Source organism: Gymnoscopelus braueri (assembly GCF_963280865.1).
Source record: "Gymnoscopelus braueri genome assembly, chromosome: 17".
NCBI classification, from domain to species: domain Eukaryota; kingdom Metazoa; phylum Chordata; class Actinopteri; order Myctophiformes; family Myctophidae; genus Gymnoscopelus; species Gymnoscopelus braueri.
This window is the reverse complement of record NC_137617.1, coordinates 1265289-1285907: the sequence shown is the minus strand read 5'-3', so window position 1 is coordinate 1285907 and position 20619 is coordinate 1265289. Positions and strand designations below refer to the sequence as shown.

The 20619-nt window shown below is 41.7% G+C and overlaps 1 protein-coding gene across 2 annotated transcripts in view; it reads left to right on the top strand.

The window, feature by feature from the left end:
• The first annotated feature begins 4132 nt into the window (after positions 1-4132).
• The window catches only part of vwa2 (von Willebrand factor A domain containing 2), a 44237-nt gene continuing 27750 nt past the window's right edge, over positions 4133-20619 (top strand). The window contains exons 1-3 of one of the 2 annotated variants that reach the window (XM_080454467.1): positions 4133-4226; positions 14121-14182; positions 19940-20014. In XM_080454467.1, the coding sequence (XP_080310593.1) occupies positions 14131-14182; positions 19940-20014 (127 nt within the window). In that variant the 5' untranslated portion in view covers positions 4133-4226; positions 14121-14130. Of the gene's footprint in view, positions 4227-4251; positions 4396-14120; positions 14183-19939; positions 20015-20619 lie in introns of those variants that run through there. The other variant, XM_080454468.1, reaches the window with a different exon arrangement.

Sequence of the window (20619 nt, the reverse complement as noted above, 5' to 3'; positions counted from 1 at the left end):
ACATACATACTGACATGGGGTAATTGTTTTACCCCTTAGTTCCTGAAGGAAATACAATTACCTTGTGCTATCTGTTGACAGGAGTAGCTACCCTCTTCTTTGTAATAATAATATACATCTACAAGTAACTAGAAACTAAAAGAATTAAAATGACTTAAGAGTGGAGTAAAAGTACAATATTAATGTAGGTTACTGGAGGAAAAGTAGGCTATCAAAAAATTTGAAATACTCAACATTAAGTGCATTATTTGAGTAAATGCAGTGATGGAAGAAGTGCTCACATGTTTTACTTAAGTAAAAGTATGTCTGTTACAAGTACAAGTTCGGTATTTAAAAAGTACAAAAGTATTGGCATCAAAATGTACTTAAAGTACCAAAAGTAGAAGTACTCATTATGCAGAAGGTGTGAAAGGTCACACATTTTCAAATGTATAAAATGTATGAAAATCATTTGAAAATAGCAGATATACAAGCTCACAAGTACAACACGACGTTGCACATTGCTTGTAGATCTGCTATTTTCAAATAGCCAAAGTATATAGGTCTGAAGTGGGTTTGTATTAATAATCAAAATCTACTTAGTAAAGTAAAAAAAAATACCTCAAAATTGTTCTTAAGTAATAAGTACAGTACTTGAGTAAATGGACAGTTACTTTCCACCCCTGACAATACAGAACAGTGGAGACCTTGCCAGGAGCCAGCTGCAACTATATGTCTGTCACGATTATCAAGTTTTACTTGACGAATAATTTGTCATTACAAATAATTCAATTGTGTTTTTGGGCTTTGAACATTGGAACATAAAATGGCCTTTCTTTTTGCCTTTTATGCTTTGTAAACAAAAAAAATCCACATATGACAAAATAACTCATGTAAAATATATAAATGACTTAGGCTATTTCATAATGTTATACTCTTTAAAAAAAGCTAAAATGTGACACGTTGTAAGCTTGTAGATCTGCTTTTTCTGCAATTTTGGGGGGGAAATGTTTGGCCATTCAACATGGAAGCAATTATGAGATTATGCAAAAATAACTGTGATTATCTCAAATAATTGCGATTAGGTGATTGTGTAATTCTTGTGACAGACCTGGCTAGAGCCAGCCTGCTCATCAGGAGCAGTTAGGGGTAAAGGTTTGCTCAAGCTCAAGGACACTTTTGACCCTCGGGCTCGGGGAATCGAACTGGGAACTTTCCAATTCAACTCCCAAGCAGCCGGCCGCTCTACACCTGAGCCAGTGGCGCCCTCAAGTGGTTGAAGTGGAGATGTTCAAAAACTAGCCTCGATCTCCAGGCTTGTATTGTTTAGTTTTGCTATTCAAAAACAAACAGTTTGTTGTTAACAGGTTGAAGCACTATTATGATAATAGTAGCGAAATCAGTGGTGGGAAAAGTACTCAAATGTTGCTTGTACTTAAGTAAACTTAAAATACTTCAATACTGCAATGTAGAAATACTCTGTTCCAATTAAGTCCGGAATTCAAAATTTGCTAACAGACAGTAAGTTATTGGCATCAAAATGTATACTTGAAAGTACTCCATTTCACACGTTTTCAAATGTGTAGAATGTATAAAAACGTTTGAAAATAGCAGATCTACAAGCTCACAATGCGATGCATTGTGAGCTTGTAGATCGGCTAATTTTCAAATGCCAGAAATAAGTGGGTAATGTATGTTTTGTAATAATAATCAAAATCTACAAAGTAACTAAAGTTTTCAAATAACTAGTGGAGTAAAAGTACAATATTTGCTTCTGAGATGTAGTGGAGTAGAAGTACTGAAATTTGGAAGCACTCCAGTAAAGTAAAAATATCTCATAATTGTACGTAAGTACAGTACTTGAGTAAATGTACTTAGTTATTTTAGAGTGTTATAGAGTGTTATGTATGCTATAGAGTGTTTGTTCAGTCACAGCGGTCTCCCTGACTGATCTCACCAGCTCTTTATTAAACAGAAAATAATTGTTCTCAGGTGGGTTGCTAATTTCAGCCAATCAGGAGAGAGTACCCATTCATCAGCTCCATTTGTTATAGTGTTCCAGTTCATGCTAATTTCTTTGTGTCATCACTTCCAATTTCACTTGTTAAATCTGTATCCTGTCTGAGTTCTCTCTCCTGATTGGATACAATTAGTATCCTTTCTGTTCATTAAAAAGCTGGAGAGACATGGAGACCCCTGTTACTGAACCAACACTCTCCCTATAGGGGGTCCTCAGAGTTACTACTACGCAAAATCTTTGTGTGATAGGAACCTTTTAGGTTTGTTTCCACATTAACCACTTAAACCCTACCATCCTTATTCTGGGGAGGACATTAGCCGAAAACAGTAGATCCACAAGCTCACTGTGAGATTGTTGATCGTCTATTTTCAACAAAGAGGTTTGGTGTAGAGGGGGAAAAGGAACACACCAAGTAGAGCCACAGGTTAAGTTTACTAAGTATAGAGGGTTTAAGTGGTTAAATGTCTGAAATAAACAAACAACATTATACACAAAACGCTGATGAGTAAATGAAGCTATGAAAAAGTTTAATCTGCAATACAGTTTTATACAATATAGTAGCTAGGGGGTCATTGGGCTGAAAAACGTTGAAGACCGACAATCTATGTCCTTCATACCAGGTTAGCAAAGCAACAGGTCTCTTCATTCTCTCTCTCTCTCTCTCTCTCTCTCTCTCTCTCTCTCTCTCTCTGTCTCTCTCTCTCTCTCTCTCTCTCTCTCTCTCTCTCTCTCTCTCTCTCTGTCTCTCTGTCTATGTCTCTCTCTGTGTGTGTGTGTGTGTGTGTGTGTGTGTGTGTGTGTGTGTGTGTGTGTGTGTGTGTGTGTGTGTGTGTGTGTGTGTGTGTGAACAGAGCTGAGAGAGAAAAGTTATCTTACAAGAGAAAGCTATCTTACAAGACCATAAGAATTGTGCATTTACTGTCAGAATAATTACATCTCTCTATCTCTCTCTCTCTCTCTCTCTCTCTCTCTCTCTCTCTCTCTCTCTCTCTCTCTCTCTCTCTCTCCCCCCCAACACACACACACACACACACACACACACACACACACACACACACACACACACACACACACACACACACACACACACACACACACACACACACACACACACACACACACACACACACACCACACATACACACACACACACTACACGCACACACTTCACACTGTGTTTTGTGGGGGTAGACGTATAGGGCAGCTCACCTGCAGTTTCCATTCCAGAGTGCAAGCTGGTAATTTGGTGTTGTGTGCTGGTAGATGTAATGACATGGTGTGTACATACATTCATACATACACACAATACAGCAGGGTGCTGGGTATTCATGGGGCTTTCCATCTCTCAAAGGGATATTTCACTTTAAAACGTTTGGGGTCATTTTAAACGTCTACTCACTGTTGTGTTTCACCCCAGACACGTTTTAAGTTGCTTGATTCAGTATTTAGATGTTTGATGTTCATTGTATCAGACACGCCCCCGTCCTATACAAACCCCATTGTAACCTCAAACATTTGAACCATGACAGATTCATTGAAAACACCCGTCCTTGGTTCTGGTGACTGATAATGTCCTTCTGTGAGGGGGCCATGGGTTTTCAATCACTTTTTCCATTTATTTAGGAGAAAAACATTAATAATAATAAAATACAATAAATTAATAAGTAGTAATTGAAAAAAACACAGGCACTTATATTTAACCACTAATTGTTGAAGGGCCTTTATGTGAATAAAAAAACATTAGACTGCCAAGAGTCCATATTTATTATGGTGCAAAGAGAAGTCCAGGTATAGGGCTTGGTGCTCAACAGGGACAACTTGAAGATATGTATATTGTTCACACATGTATATTTTTATTTTTATATTTGTGTATATATATATATATATATATATATATAGATAGATATATGTAGATATATATATATAGATAGATATATGTATATATTTGGTGTTGCTTGACATGATAAAGTATTCATCCAATCAATCATTGAGACCAATGTGGGGTAAAGTGACGAACAGTGACCTCTGGAGGCAAAAAAAAAACCCCGACAGTATTCAGCTGTAGGTAGGTGGGCGGACCATGATTCAGAGAGGTCTCCTCCAGCTGATACATTCTAAATGTGAGAGAAGGAGGTTTGTTTGGAGCCACGGGACGGGGGTTGGAGTGGACGTCTGTGTGTGTGTGTGTAGTTGATCCGGACTCTGGAGGACCACTGGCACTGTGGAGGTGTGTGTGTGTGTAGCTACTGGTTTGTAGGACGTGTCTGTGTATCTGATCCGGATCACACTGACTGTGGAGTTGTGATTTTTTTTAATTTTTTGACTTGATTAGAGCTGTGTCTGCAGTGCACAGAGAGAGGAGGACAGCTTCACTACTGAGTACTGGACAGCGCATGGTAGGATCTCTGATCATAACAGCTGCATGTATTACAGATGCACTGTCTGGTGGTGTAAAAGTATACCTGTGGTGGAAAAAGTACTCTAAGAATATTGTACTTTTTACTCTACTGCAATTATATGCAAGCTTTGGTTATAGTTATTTTGTAGATTTTGATTATTATTTCAAAAACCTACATTAACCACTCTCAGCCTGGTCAGCCCTATATTCCGGCTACTTGAAACTAGCAGATCTACAAGCTCACAGTCTTGATGTGAAACATTGTGAGCTTGTAGAACTGCTATAAAAAATTGAAATTTGAAAAATGGGACATTTCTGCATAATGAGTTTTATTTTGGTACTTGAAGTACATTTTGATGCCAATACCTTTGTACTTTGACATGGTAAAATGTTAATACAGGACTTTTAACAGACTTCAGAGTAAATATACATTGCAGTATTGATACTTTTACTTTAAGTAAAACATGGGAGTAGGCTACTTCTTCCATCACTGATATGTGCATATATATCAGTTATTAAACACCTGTTATTCATGGATGTTAGAATACCTGTGTAACCTGCAGCAACATATCAAGATGACTTCTTAAAGGTAGGGTAAGTGTTAAATAGCTCTATATACTGATTGTAATCATTACTATAGAGTGTTTGTTCAGTAACAGGAGTGTCAATGTCTCTCCAGCTCTTTAATGAAAAGAGAATGTAGTTTCAGGTCAGGATACCAATTGTATCCAATCAGGATAGAGAACTCAGTCAGGATACAGGATAAACAAGTGAAATTGAAAGTGAAGACACAAAGAAATGAGCAGACAATATTGGAACGGGAACACTATACAAATTAAGCTGCTAAATGGGTACTCTCTCCTGATTGGCTGACATTGTGTCACCTACTGTACCTTTAAATGTATTTTCTGTTTATTAAAGAGACAGTGGGGAGACCCCTGTTACTGGACAAACTCTCTATAGCAATGATTACTATCACAATATAGTGCTTTAACCTTTTAACAAAAAAAAACGTTTTGTTTTAACCAAAAAATATATATATATATATATATATATCACTTACCCTACCTTTAAACATACTTATTTATGCACACAGTAATTTGTTGCCGATCATATATGATGAAAATCATGATACATTTCCACCACTGTTTGTCTCTGGAACAGATAGCCTACAGTAGCTATAGAGTTTATTTTTGAAATGTCATAACCCTATAATATCTCAAGAATCAAGAAGGTTTTTTGTTTATTCAATGAAATGCAAACTATATGTGAGGTCCTCAAAAGTACTGTGCCACAACTGTTTCTTTATTAGGCTCTTGAATAGCCTAATAAAAACTAAGTAAATAATCAAAAAACAAACAAACAAACAAATAAATAAATAAATACATAGAAACATAAGAAGAAGCCTTCATAAGCATAACATAATAATGGCAACTGAAGAAAAAGTTGATAATAAGGCATAATAGCATGTACATGTGCAATAAAGCAGAGCCCGTTTCTGCAGAAAACACTACTATAGCAAAAACACTTGTATAGCAGCACCTAGTATTGTAAAGCAGCAGTATAATCACATAGTTTCTCAAGTTGATTCATGCAAAAATATAGCCTATACATGACGTGTAGGCAATAGTTTCTCCTCCTATACGTGTTTAGAGACATTAAAAACGTGGTGTTTTGCTGTTTGAACATTCTTTGTATTTCTGCATGGGTCCATTATAATGTTTAGCAGACATGATGGCCACATGTTTAGATATCAAAGCATTTGTTTAAGTGTTAGGTTTGAGTGCACTCAGGATTGTGCATGGAGTCGCTTCTCCTTGTAATTATGCAGACAGGCTCACTTACAACACCGTTCAAAACAGAAGGCACCTCATGGCCAACATGCTGTGTTTGCATACTGAGTTTTTACTGGTGCTATTTACAGTGGTGGAAGAAGTATATATATATATTGTTTGTTTTTTTAAACTTAAAGGTAGGGTAGGTGATTTTCCTTTGTTACAATAAGTGTTAAATAGCTCTATATTCTGATAGTACTGATTTCTATAGTGTTCTTAGTTTTTTTCAGTAGCCTAACAGGAGTCTCCCTGCCCTGTCTCTCCAGCTCTTTGGTAAAGAATAATTGAATTTTCAGGTCAGGATACCAATTTTAGTGAGAGAACTCACAGGATAAAGGATAAACAAGTGACATTGGAAGTGATGACACAAATAAATAAGCAGACACAATTGGAACTGGAACATCAAATTGAAGCTGATAAATGGGCACTCTCCTGACATTTGGCAACCCACCTGAAAATGCATGTTTTGTTTATTAAAGAGTTGGAGAGACAGGGAGACTCCTGTTACTGAACAAACACTCTATAGCAATGAGTACTATCATAATATAGAGCTTTAACATAAATAAATCTCACTTACAAAAACAAACAACCAAAATCACTTAGGCTACCCTACCTTTAAGTAAAAGTAGCAATGTCACTATGTAACATTAGGCTACTCTCTTACACGCAACAAGCCTGTATTGAAAAAATGGACTTGAATAAAAGTACAAAAGTATTGGCATCAAAATATACTTACAGTACCAAAGCAAAAGTACTAAACAAAATGCAATGCATTGTGCGCTTGTACATCAGCTACACAGTAAAATATGCAGTGTTCATTTGACTCTGGGAGTGTACAATTGTAACCAAATGGACCCTTCCGGGTCCATTTGGTTACAATTGTACACCCTCAGAGTTACAAATGAATGAATTAACACTGATGATTTTGCTGTGTATTTTAGCCATTTTTGAGGGGGTGGAAATTAAGTATAAAATTATTACATAAATGCAGGTCTGTATATTACATTATTTATGTTGATTATTGGTCAGGCATTTCTTTGTATATTGAAGTTATTTGTCATATCTGTCCTGTTTGTTCACGAAGCCAAAAAGGCAAACGGAATTGATATGTCAAAAACACAATGAAATCGTTAATCACAATCGCTTTTACGACAATCAATCGTCCACCAAAATGTCGCGATCGGGCTGAGTCTAGTGTCAGGTCACCATGTCACATAGGTGACCCAGGTCACAGGGTCATCTGTCAAGTGTCCGTGATCATGTGGTCAACCCTGTTATCATGTCATGTGACAGTAACCTGTAATAGTCCATAATGGCTGTACATCCCACGTGTATACAGTTCCATGTATGGAAGACCAAACAAGAGGGAATATAGGAAAGCCTATGTCAGGGAGTCCACCTCCAACAGTACACTAGTAGAATGGTTCTCAAACTTTTCACCATGTCAAATAGATAGACCAGGTCAGAGGGTCATCTGTCAACTGTCAGTGATCAGTGTGTTATCAGTCATGTGACAGCAAGGAGTAATAGTCCATAATGTACACAGTGGTGTGAAGTAACTAAGTAGGCTACATTTACTCAAGTGCTGTACTTACTTGTACCCTTTTGAGGATTTGTTTGACTTTACTGGAGTATTTCCAATTTTCAATACTTTTACCTCTACTCCACTACATCTCAGAGGCAAATATGGTACTTTCTACTCCACTCCACTTGAAAACTTTAGTTACTCGTTACTTTGTAGTTTGGGATTATTACAAAACACACATTAACCACTTCAGCCCTATTTAAACTTTGGCTATTTGAAAATAGCAGATCTACAAGCTCACAACGTGTCACATCAAGCTTGTAGATCTGTTATTTTCAAAATGTTTTAATAGATTTCACACATATTATGATACCTTGTGAAACGGGACATTCTGCATAATGAGTACTTTAAAGGTTCTATGACATTCATTTTCACTTTTTTAATGTTTTTTGGGGGTTTTATGACCTCAATTACACCCCAAAAAACTGAACTTTGAACATTCAGTGGATTTTCTGTGGTCTGGGGTTTTCTGAATAATTAGGCTGAAAAGTAATCTGAGATTGGCCCTTGGAGTGTGAAGTCATAGGCCATTAATCCCGCCCACTCTCCTCCTCGCCCCTCCCCTCCCCTATCCTTTCCTTTGGGGGGGGGGGGGGGGGGGGCGGAGCAGAGGTGATGATTAACACCCGCAGGCAAAGATTTATTTTTTCATTGCAGTTGAAAAGGCTTTAGAAATGTGAGAGAAAAACACCTGCAATGGATAACTGGAGTGGAATTTTCAGTTAAAACTTTTTATACACGTTTGAAGGACCATGACAAAGACTTTTAATTTGTTGTAAAACTGAATGTCATGAAACCTTTAAGTATATTTTGATGCCAAAACTTTTGTACCGGACTCTTACTTGTAACAGAGTATTTCTCCATTGCACTATTGATACTTTTACTTAAGTAAAATCAATTGGGTACATTTTCCACCACTAGTTGTACATCCCATGTATTTACAGTTCCATATGTCCTACTCAGAGTTGAACCCGGTTGAGACCAAACAGGAGGGAATCCCCGCTTGGCCAGGGGAAATACTGGGCTTATGAGATTCAGACTGGGCTGCTTGTCAACCAGTCAGTGTCGTGCCTGACACCGGGGGTCAAAATGTCTCAATGGAAGAGTAGAGACACACAACACCGGTCACGCCACCAAGCTGAATGCAATATCATTGCAATAATGGTTAACCTATTAAGGCAGAGAACGCATCTGTGTAATTTTTTGATTTATTTGGCCATTCAAAAATAGCAGATCTACAAGCTCGTAGCACGGCACCGAGTGCCGCGATACGAACTTGTAGATCTGCTATTTTTGAAAAATCGTGAAAATGTGTGCAAATCTTTGAATATATATATATGTATATATATATTTTTTTTAAGGCGAACATTTTTAACTAAAATCTGTGCTTCTGGGGGTCCCTGGAACAACACATTTTGAGATGGGGGTCCGCGGCCAAATACATGTCATTTTGGGGGTCCATGAAAAAAGAACCACTGATATTACAGCAACATAAGTTTAAAAAAAAAACTGTTAGGATTCAGAAGACATTAAATGTTCGCTTTAAAAAACATATATATTCAAAGATCTGCACACATTTTCATGATTTTTCTAAAATAGCAGATCTACAAGCTCGTAGCGCGGCACTCGGTGCCGTGCTATGAGCTTGTAGATCTGCTATTTTTGAATAGCCAAATAAATCTAAAAATGACACATCTGCGTTCCCGTTCGTAATGGGTTAATCCTGATGAAAGTTGCTGACTGAAGGGAGGTTGAGAAATCTCACGGGATTCCCCCTCCCTTAAGTACTGTCTGTTCTGGGCTAGTGCCACTGTATGGTCCCACCTGTTACACATACTGTGCATACATATACAACACAGGAAAACTTGTTTTGGAGGGTTGACATTGTTAAAAGATTAATTCTGCAGCCGTGCCTTTCGTAGAATGAAACATTTCATACCGCTAGAGCAGGAATGTATGTGAGAGAGAGAGAGAGAGAGAGAGAGAGAGAGAGAGAGAGAGAGAGAGAGAGAGAGAGAGAGAGAACACAGGGAGAAGTTAGCTTGGGATAAAAGCATCCATTGGAATGCTTGTGAAGAGGCAGCCAAGTTTTGCAAGGTGTGCTCTCTCTCTGTGTGTGTGTGTGTGTGTGTGTGTGTGTGTGTGTGTGTGTGTGTGTGTGTGTGTGTGTGTGTGTGTGTGTGTGTGTGTGTGTGTGTGTGTGTGTGTGTCTCTATTTTTTACATTAACCACTGAACCCTATATAATCCCTATTCTGAGGGGAACTTTAGCCGAAAATAGCAGATGTACAAGTTCACAACTCACAAAGTGTAATATGCACCAAAATGTATACAATATGTAGTGGGGGTCCCTGCTTCATCTCTCTCTCTCAGCTAAGGGGTCCCTGCTTGACACGATTTCTCATATTCGATTATACTTCTGTGGACATTTGGCCATCACGTAATTCAAGTACACACACACACACACACACACACACACACACACACACACACACACACACACACACACACACACACACACACACACACACACACACACACACACACACACACACACACACACATATATATACACACACACCCTCTTCCCTCCATACACGTGCTCTGTAAACACCCCTGTTAAAACGTGTACTTTCTCAGACACAACTTGTGCATCTGTTTCTCCTTACCCCTACACGCCCCCACCCGACTCCCCACCAACCCGCCCACCTCGGACACCCACCTAACACCACCCGAGCCCCCCACCCATATACACATCCTTATACACATCAAAAGCAGGTCAGATATATTATCACACCATGTTCTTAAACACCTGCTTTTAGGGGGACGGGGGGGGGCACCGCGATCTTCCTTTGTTAGCCGGCTAACACAGCTAAATCCTCATGCGAGCTTTGTACATGAAGATAATACTTAAAGAGGTGCTTTGCTTGCACACGCGCATGTGTGTGTGTGTGTGTGTGTGTGTGTGTGTGTGTGTGTGTGTGTGTGTGTGTGTGTGTGTGTGTGTGTGTGTGTGTGCACGCTGGGGGCTCGACTAGTTTGTGCGTGTAGCTAATCACAGGTTCCAAGTCTGAGTCACGACCCATTTTATGTGTTGTAGCTTCTTTAGTGTCTCTTTAGTGTCTGTGGAGCAGTGCTTCCCAAACTGGGGGTCTTCAAATGTACAATGCTCACGATGCGTTGCTATGGGACGCATTGTGAGCTTGTAGATCTGCTATTTTCTAACGGTGTTTGATACATTTTATACATTTTCATAACTTGTGAAATGGGACATTCTGCATAATGAGTACTTTCTACTTTTGGTACTTCAAGTATATTTTGATGCCAATACTTTTGCACTTTTTACTCAAGTAAATGTATGTAAAACTTAAGTAAAAAACATGAGTACTTTTTCCACCACTGTCTCCCTTTAGGTCCTAAAGCGCTTCTAAAGTTTAGAAAGTATAGCTTGTAGATTGGATATTTGTGCCGAAAGGGGTATAATGCTAGGCTCCTGAACAGTGTGTGATAAGTTCTTCCTCTGGCCGCACTTCAGTTCGGTTGGAGTTCATATAGCAGAGAGCGTGGGGGGGGTTAGCTTCATTAAAAGCAGTCAGCCGTCCTGGTGGGTTTGTGTGTAAGAGAGATGGTGGGGGGGGATGGTGCAGGACATCATTTTGTCAACAGTCCCTTAATTCAGTTCCTGGGATTTCTTTTGAGCGGCTTGACCTTTGACCCCGGGCTGTGAGAACAGACTTTTGGGGGTCGTCAAAATGTCACAAGACCCCCCCCCCCCCCTCACACTATCTCATACTTTTAATTTAAACATCTTCACAGCATCATGTCTTAGAGGGATATTTAACTAAGGTAAGGTAAGGTCTACAATTTTAATTTAATGTTTTGGGAAAATGAAAAAAGGAAAAATACATCTAAAAATGAAATAAAATACATGAAAAAGTTATTGAAAAAAACACAGCCCCCTCACATATTAGAAGGCCAGTATCAGTCACCAGAACCAAGGACGGGTGTTTTCGATGAATCTATCATGGTTAAAATGGAGTTTGAATGGGTTTGCATAGGAAAGGGGGCGTGTCTGATAAAATGAACATCAAATATCTAAATACTGAATCAAGCAAGTTACAATATAACTAACACAACTGAGGTGGTTGTATTTGGTCTCCCAAATTAGATCCCTGTGTTCTGGGAGGACCACGTACTGGTTGACAAGTGGACCTGCCCGAGGGTCAAAATTCTATATCTCCCCTGAGCAAGGAGGCAGGCTCTCGGGGACCCGGGTTCGAATCCCCAGTAAGACATGAGAGGTGCGGTGTAGCTTTAAACTGCAGTTTTTGTCATGAATAGTACATCCACACAGAATGCAAATATTACGTGGCGATACGTGGTTGAACTTTCACCGCGAATAAAACCATCAACCTGTATGAATATTATGAGGCATCACCAAAATTAAGACTTTGATGTGAAAAATATCCACAGGCACGTTTTCGGATTGTTTATCTGTCTCACTTCCTTTGCGTATTAAAGGCCCTTTAGGCTTCAAGTACAACCTCGGTCTCACCTAGCAATGGTGATAAAACGGTCTATTGCACAGTTAAAACGTTTTTAATTGCAAGTATGGGGAGGAAGCGTTTTGCTTTTTGCTAACCGCCTGTTCTCCTCAGCACCTGTCGTTAACAAACATTCAGGTGTGGAAAACTCTCGTTTTTACCCCCAGAGACCCCCTGAGGCAGCTGTCTGGTCACTCAGGCTGACCTCTTGACCTGTTAGAAATGTGTCTGCTAAACGTGGGTCCCCGCAGGCCGCTTTGTCCTGTGGCTTGATTTACTGTGCTGCTCATTCGCCCATCTTCTGACTTTTAAAGGAGTGGTTCTCAAAGTGCGGTCCGGGGACCGCACTTTGGCTCTAATGTAGCCTGACAGTGCATCGCGGGTTCGAGTTCGGGTTCCGACGATCTTTGCTGCATGTCTCTCCTCATCTCTCTCTCCCTGTTTCCTGTCCATCTCCACTATACACTATAAATGAAGGCAGAAAAGCCCCCAAAAATATCTTAAAAATAAGAAATACGTAGCTCGAACTGGGCCTGGTTCTAGCTAGAACCGGGCCCAGTGGTCTAAACAGTTCAGAACCGGTCCTGGTTTATCAGTTAGAACTGGGTCTAGTAGTTACATGGCAATGGGACCCTGACATTCACTGACTTACAGTATAGGTTGGACTATTTTAGGACCAGTGGCATAATGGCTTTCTGTCACCACACTGGTGTGTGTGTGTGTGTGTGTGTGTGTGTGTGTGTGTGTGTGTGTGTGTGTGTGTGTGTGTGTGTGTGTGTGTGTGTGTGTGTGTGTGTGTGTGTGTGTGTGTGTGTGTGTGTGCGTGCGTGCGTGCGTGCGTGCGTGCGTGCGTGCGTGCGTGCGTGCGTGCGTGCGTGCGTGCGTGCGTGCGTGCGTGCGTGCGTGCGTGCGTGCGTGCGTGCGTGCGTGCGTGCGTGCGTGCGTGCGTGCGTGCGTGCGTGCGTGCGTGCGTGCGTGCGTGCGTGCGTGCGTGCGTGCGTGCGTGCGTGCGTGCGTGCGTGCGTGCGTGCGTGCGTGCGTGCGTGCGTGCGTGCGTGCGTGCGTGCGTGCGTGCGTGCGTGCGTGCGTAAGCCTGCGTGCGTAAGCCTGCGTGCGTGCGTGTTTGGGAGGACCAAATGTCCCCACAAGTATAGTAGAATATGAGAAATACACGTAGGTTGACAGGAAAGGGGATGGGGAGTGACATGCAGCAAAGGCTGTCGGGATCGGGACTCGAACCTGTGACGCGGAGCCTAGGTGCCCGGACCGCTACGTCAGCGGCCGGGGCCGAAAACTTTTTAGAGATGGGGTTACAATTTAAAAAATATTCAGTAGAAATTTAGAGGTTAGGTTTAGGGATTAGAGTTAAGAGTTATGCCCGATTTATACTTAGTTACGCGCTTGTGTCTTGCACCGAAAAACTGCCGTTTTGCAAGTTCACAACGTGTTGCGTTGTGAGCTTGTAGATCTGCTATTTTCGGTTTTAGGCTTACCGTTAAAAAGGCCATAAAAAGCCATACAAAGGTGTGTGTGTGTGTGTGTGTGTTTGGGGTCGGGCATACTAATCCCTCTGACGCACACACACACACACACACACACACACACACACACACACACACACACACACACACACACACACACACACACACACACACACACACACACACACACACACACACACACACACACACACCCTCTCTCCGTTTCTCTCCCTCTCTCGCCTGTTCTCTCAGTCGGTGAACACTTTTGTGTCATTCCAGGTTTCCCATCATGCATCCTGCTGGCCTTCTCTCCCTCCTGTTCACCTCGCTGCTCCTTCAAGGTAGGGCGTTACTCCACTGTTAAACTGTTGTCGTGAGTCTCTGTATGCAGGCTCTACCCACTCAGCTACTGGCACCCTACAATGTGTGCTTAGGTGTTAAAGGGATATTTCACTTTCAAACATGTTTGGGGTCATTTTAACGTCTTCTCAGGCTTTTGTGTTTCACCACAGACAGCTTTTAAGTTGCTTGATTCAGTATTTAGATATTTGATATGCATTTTATCAGACACGCCTTTTTATATAAAAACACCCGTCCTTGGTTCTGGTGACTGATATTGTCCTTCTAATGCGTGAGGGGGCCATGTTTTTTTAATTATGTGCTTTTGAGAAAAATTTGATAAAAGAAATAATTACATTAAATTCTATAAATGAAAAAAAAAGTAATTGAAAAAACACTAATGTATAAGAAGGACAATATCGGTCACCAGAAACAAGGACGGGTGTCTTTGATGAATCTATCATGGTTAAAATGGAGTTTCGGGCGCACTAGTGCAGTAAAATACCTGCCCACCACCACGCAGGTTGTGGGTTCGAATCCACCTTGCTGAATCCGGCTTTGTCGAGCGTCTATATACGAACACAATTGGCCCGTGTTCGGGGGAGGGAAGCCGGGCAGGGTGGGTGATATCACTGCACGTACTCCTACGGGCTGGGGGCGGAGGCTCGAAGGCTCTACGTTCTCCCGGTGGGGGCTCCTCACTGGCAGGTGAGTCAGTACGATACAACAGCAGTGCCAACACACAAATGTGTGTGGGGTGGAATTAATTGGCATAACAACTAAATTGGGGAGAAAAATAGTTTGAAGTTACAATGGGTTTGTATAGGAAGGGGGCGTGTCTGATAACATGAATGCGACATTTCTAAATACTGAATCTAGCAACTTAAAAACTGTCTGTGGTGAAACACAAAAGCGAGTATAGACGTTAAAATGACCCTAAACATGTTTGAAAGTGAAATATCCCTTGAAGACTGGTACATACTCCGCAGGTATACATTTTCAGGCTGCAGGCACATTAATTGAGCAGATTACTGAGTGGTCGGGGTCTGGCGTTCAGAAGAGTTCATGGCAGAATATATTACTCTCGTCCACTACGAACTGTCTACGTATCGGCCAGGTGAAAAAGGTTTAGACGATGTCGGTAGGATTATTTTGTATTTTGTATGTACAGTTGACCCCTTTACATACCTCTGTGGTCCTCGGTTAAACACCGCTCTGTTACGAAAATAGCAGATCTACCAGGTCACGATGCGTCGCTGCATGATGTGTTGTGATGTGTGAGGTTCTAGATCTGTTATTTTCTGTGTGTGACTGCGGCGCACAACAAAGTATAACTCAGGCATTACATTCAGGGTGAGACCGACCTACATTATTTCAAATGAGTGGCCACTGATAAGCCATTGACTTTAAGTTTGACTATAAACATCACGTGAAACTGTAAGCTCTGCATTCTTTAGATCAGTGGTTAGATCAGTGGCACCACCTCCACACACACACACACACACACGCACACACACACACACACACACACACGCGCACACACAGGCCCAGCTTAATGTACAGGCTTTAGGGGCTGGCTGCAGCAGCCCAGGGCACCAAGCTCATGGGGGGCTCCAGTCCAGACGCCTCCGAGGACTGCTGAAACAGCATGAAATTTGTGCCAAAATGCGTCTGCAGTGAAAATATCCAGCCCCCCCACCGTAACAACCTAGAATCTGTCTAAATAACATCTGAAGAACAATCGGTACCTTGAAACTAATAGCATACCAGGTAAACAATGAACCTGCCACCTGTCTAAAATAACATGCTATCTACATTACATTCCTAACATTTGTGGTCAAGATCGAAGAAGAAAAAAAACGAACCAAAGAAACACCATTTCAGATGCAGTCAAGTGTTCAACTTGGTTTGGTATAGCTGAGAAGCTGATCTCAAGCTAGTATCAAAGCAAAGCTTGTGAAGACAATAATACCTAAAGCCTGATTTATACTTGGTTCCAAAGGGGTGTCGCGTGCTGAAACTAGCCGATCTACAGCCAGACAGATCTTGTAGATCGTCTATTTTCAGTGAGCTACGCCGGTGGTTCCCAAACGTTTTAGCTCAAGACCCATGAAGCGAAATTCAACGTTTGCCCGGGATCTGAACTAGTCAAAATAGCAGATCTGCAAGCTCACAAACTTTCCTTGTGTGCGTTCGTTCACATAGCTCACTGTCAGCTGGTCAGCTGAACCAGGGATAATGTATATATCGGCCCTCAGGCAGTGGTGGAAAAAGTACTCACATTTTGTACTTAAGTAAAAGTATCACTACTACAATGTAGAAATACTCCATTACAAGTAAAAGTCCGGAGTTCTAAATTTACTTGAGTAAAAGTATAAAAGTATTGGCATAAAAATGTACTTAAAGTACCAAAAGTAATTATGCAGAATGTCCCATTTCGCAAGTAAAAAAAAAAAAACTTTTGAAAATAGCCGATCTACAAGCTCTCAATGCGTCGCATCGCGACACATTGAGAGCTTGTAGATCTTGTACAAGCTTGTAGAGCTTGTACAAGCTTGTAGAGCTTGTACAAGCTCTCAAGGCGTCGCATCGCGACACATTGAGAGCTTGTAGATCGGCTATTTTCAAATGGCCAAAATATATATAGGGCTGAAGTGGTTAGTGTATATGTGTTGTAATAATAATCAAAATCTACAAAGTAACTAGTAACTAGTTTTAAAATAATTGTAGTGGAGCAAAACGTACTATATTTGCCTCTGAGATGTAGTGGAGTAGAAGTAAAAGTACTGAAAATTGGAAATACTCCAATAAAGTAAAAATACCTAAAAACTGTACAGCACTTGAGTAAATATACTTAGTTACTTTACACCACGGCCCTCAGGTGAGAGCGCAGCGGGGCCCCGCGGCCATTCCGACAGCTAAGCTGTTTTCAGAAATGACATGCTTTAGCACCGTCTAAAGTATTTACTGTCCGCCTCGCCGAGACTTTGAACTTCCTGAAACCAGACTGTTGGTCCCCCCCCCCCTCCCTCCCTCCCTTCAGAGATAACCCAAATGACAGGTTGCAGGGCACCAGCGTTTTCCTATCAGGGTAGTGTCCCACTAGTGGGGGACGGGGCCAGGAGGACAGTACTCCGTTGTGGAAAATAATGCTCGGCGCTGGCATTGCCTATAGGGGGGGCGATAATTTACGGTTCTGTGCCTATCTGTACATAACTAAGACGGGGCTGAGAATAGGCTCAAGCGAACTTCGCATAGTTCGGCACGGCAACTTGCGCGCTCGGTGGTGCTTCTTGTGGCTGAAGTTCGCTTGAGACTGCGCCCCTCCGTCGTGGTCCAAAACTATACTTTATCGGTTCGCGGTTGTTGGAGTGTCTTAAACGGGAGTCGAACTCTGGAGGTGCGGGTTGGGAGTCTAGCGATTCACAAGGCAAGCCACTGAGGCTGATGCTGTGATTGAGGTATTTGGGCTATATTACAATCTGACAACGCCCACCGTTCCCAACTCTTCTAATGTAGAGCGAAAGAAGCCCCCGCCCAGGGGGCGAGGCTGCCGCTACCCCGATAGGAAAACGCTGTTCGTGCCTCCTACATAGTCTTATTTTCTTCATAAATTAACTCCCCTAACTTGTCGTACGAGAGTGTCGTGCAAAAGTAGCAGGAAATGGCAGCTTGTACTGCTATATTTTTTGCCATTTTTTAAAACATTTTGAAAGTCAAAACGTGCTTAAGCCATTCAATCCGGGGACGTGTCTCTGTCATTTTAGATTTCTTTGGATATAAAAAAAATAGCACGTGCGTGCGTGCGTGCGTGCGTGCGTGCGTGCGTGCGTGCGTGCGTGCGTGCGTGCGTGCGTGCGTGCGTGCGTGCGTGCGTGCGTGCGTGCGTGCGTGCGGGTAACTAAGTGCATTTACTCAAGTACTGTACTTAAGTAAAATTTTGAGGTATTTTTTACTTTACTGGAGTATTTGTAGTATGTTCAATACTTTTACTTCTACGCCACTACATCTCAGAGGCAAATTTTGTACTATTACTCCACTACAATTATTTGAAGACTTGAGTTACTAGTTACTTTGCAGATATAAATTATTACATTTTAAAACCACTTCAGCCCTATTTTATACCTAGGCTATTTGAAAACAACGCGTCACGATTCGACGTGTTGTGAGCTTGTAGATCTGCTTTTTTCAAACATTTTAGTACTTTTACTTTTGGTACTTTAAGCATAGTTGTTATGCCAATACCTTTGTACTTTTACTCAAGTAACATTTTGAACACAGGCCTTTTACTTGTAACAGAGTATTTTTATATTGTGGTATTGCTAATTTTGAGTACTTCTTCCACCGCTGTAAATCTGGCAGGGGGTTGCGGCCCTGAGCTCCCCTTGTACAACAGTTTTTTTTACCAGCGATTCCCAACATGTGGGCCCGGAGCCAGCTGGTAAGCCGTGAGCATATTTAAGTAGAGCAGTAGAAACACAAACGAGCACACTCAGTCTGTATAATGCAGTTTGCTGGGTGACCGGCTCACGAATTCTCACAATAAGAAAATAATAACAAAAGTCCTTATGCCAATAATTTGATGACCGGTATAGCGGTTCCGGTAGGAGACATAAAGAGTCTCCTTTGTGTCTCCTACCGGTCCGCTGGTCATCAAATTTTGTTTTTGTGGTGAACTATCCCTTTAACGACTTAAACCCTATGTACTTTGTTTACCGGGGTCCCCCAGGGGTCTGTACTCGGTCCCCTCCTTTTTTAATTTTTTGTATTATACCTCTAATCTCCCAAATCTCTTCGAAAAAATAATCTACAAGTTCACAATGCAAACGTGTTGACGGCTATTTTTGCCGATTATGACATGCCCAGAATAAGGAGGCTAAGATTCAAGTGGGAGGGAAGGAAGCATGGAACATCGTTGAGATTTTATGTTTGCCCCCCAACTCCCCCCCCCCCCACTGCCCAAAGGCTGTCATTAGAATGCCTGTGTCAGTGAATCATACCATTTATTATGTCATGTTATTAGCCCATTAAAACCAAGGAAGGTTTTGAAAGGAAAAGACGTGCAAGTCCGTTCTCTAGACATGGGTGGCAAACCTCACACTGGAATTTTGATGGAATACATTGCAGTGGATGAACAAACATTATTTCTGAACGATTGCGACCTATGTCATATAATGGGTTCAGGAATATAACAGAAGACATATCACACATTGTTTTCGAATCATTTGCTTTTCGGCAAAGCACATCATTTTAGAAACGATACCTGCCGCTTTCTGTCTCGGAGGTATCGCGAGATTTGGCTGCCAGACAGGAAATGGTGGACAGTCTCGTGATACTTTGGCCGTTCAGAAACATACTTTGTGCCCTTTAGATACCTCTATAAAATGATACAGTGTGCACATCGAAAAGCAACACAGCAGAAAACAATGTGTGTTATGTCTTCTTTTATATTCCGGAACCGATTATATGACAAAGGTCGCAATGGTTCAGAAATAGTGTTTGTTCATGCTGGTCCAGCCGGCTCCATCCACTGCAATGTATTTCATCAAACTTGGGCTTGTTCTCATAGACCTGGTTGCTTATTTCTCTCGCAAAATCTGGCAACACTGGCAGTGAGCCACCTTTGGGGGCTGAACCACCAGCTGATAATAACCAGCATATTGTGTCTCTCTCTCTCTCTCTCTCTCTCTCTCTCTCTCTCTCTCTCTCTCTCTCTCTCTCTCTCTCTCTCTTTGTGTCTCTCTCTCTCTGTCTCCCAGTCCATCCAGGCTGCTCCATCCAGGAGCTCCAAACCACTCATGAAACCATCAACAAGATCAACTCTGCAGGCCAGAGTAAGTACTGCACCTCCTCCCAAGTCGGCCATCCCCACCCCATGACCCAGGGACCCATTAAAATGGCATTATAAAACACACTGACACACTGACACTATGTAACACAGTAGTTGGTGAGGCGCACCGTTGCTCCAATCTGCACCAAACTTGGCACTAACACTGTTGGGGGGACTGCCAGCCCCCCCCCCCCCCTCAAGGGGACCCTAAGGGGCCACAGGCACACCATTGGCACACCAAACTTGGCTCAAACACTGTTCAGGGGACTGGCATGAGAACAGGCACACCAAAAAAAATGTGCACAGAAATGGGACACTACAGCAATGTCACAGCTGTGTTTAACACTTCAAATAGCCATCACTCTCTGTGACCATTCCTCTGATCAGTGCAATATGGCAGTGGTTTTCAACCTTTTCAGGCCGAGACCCCTCAAAATAATCATATTTTAACTGGGGACCCCCCACCCTGACAAGCACTTGGAATTGTGGAGGCATTACATTTAGTTTGACTCGGATCAATATCGTGAAAATAGCTGATCTACAAGCTCTTTGCGAGACGTTGTGAGCTTGTAGATCTGCTATTTTCACAATGTTTTGCCTCTTTCTTAT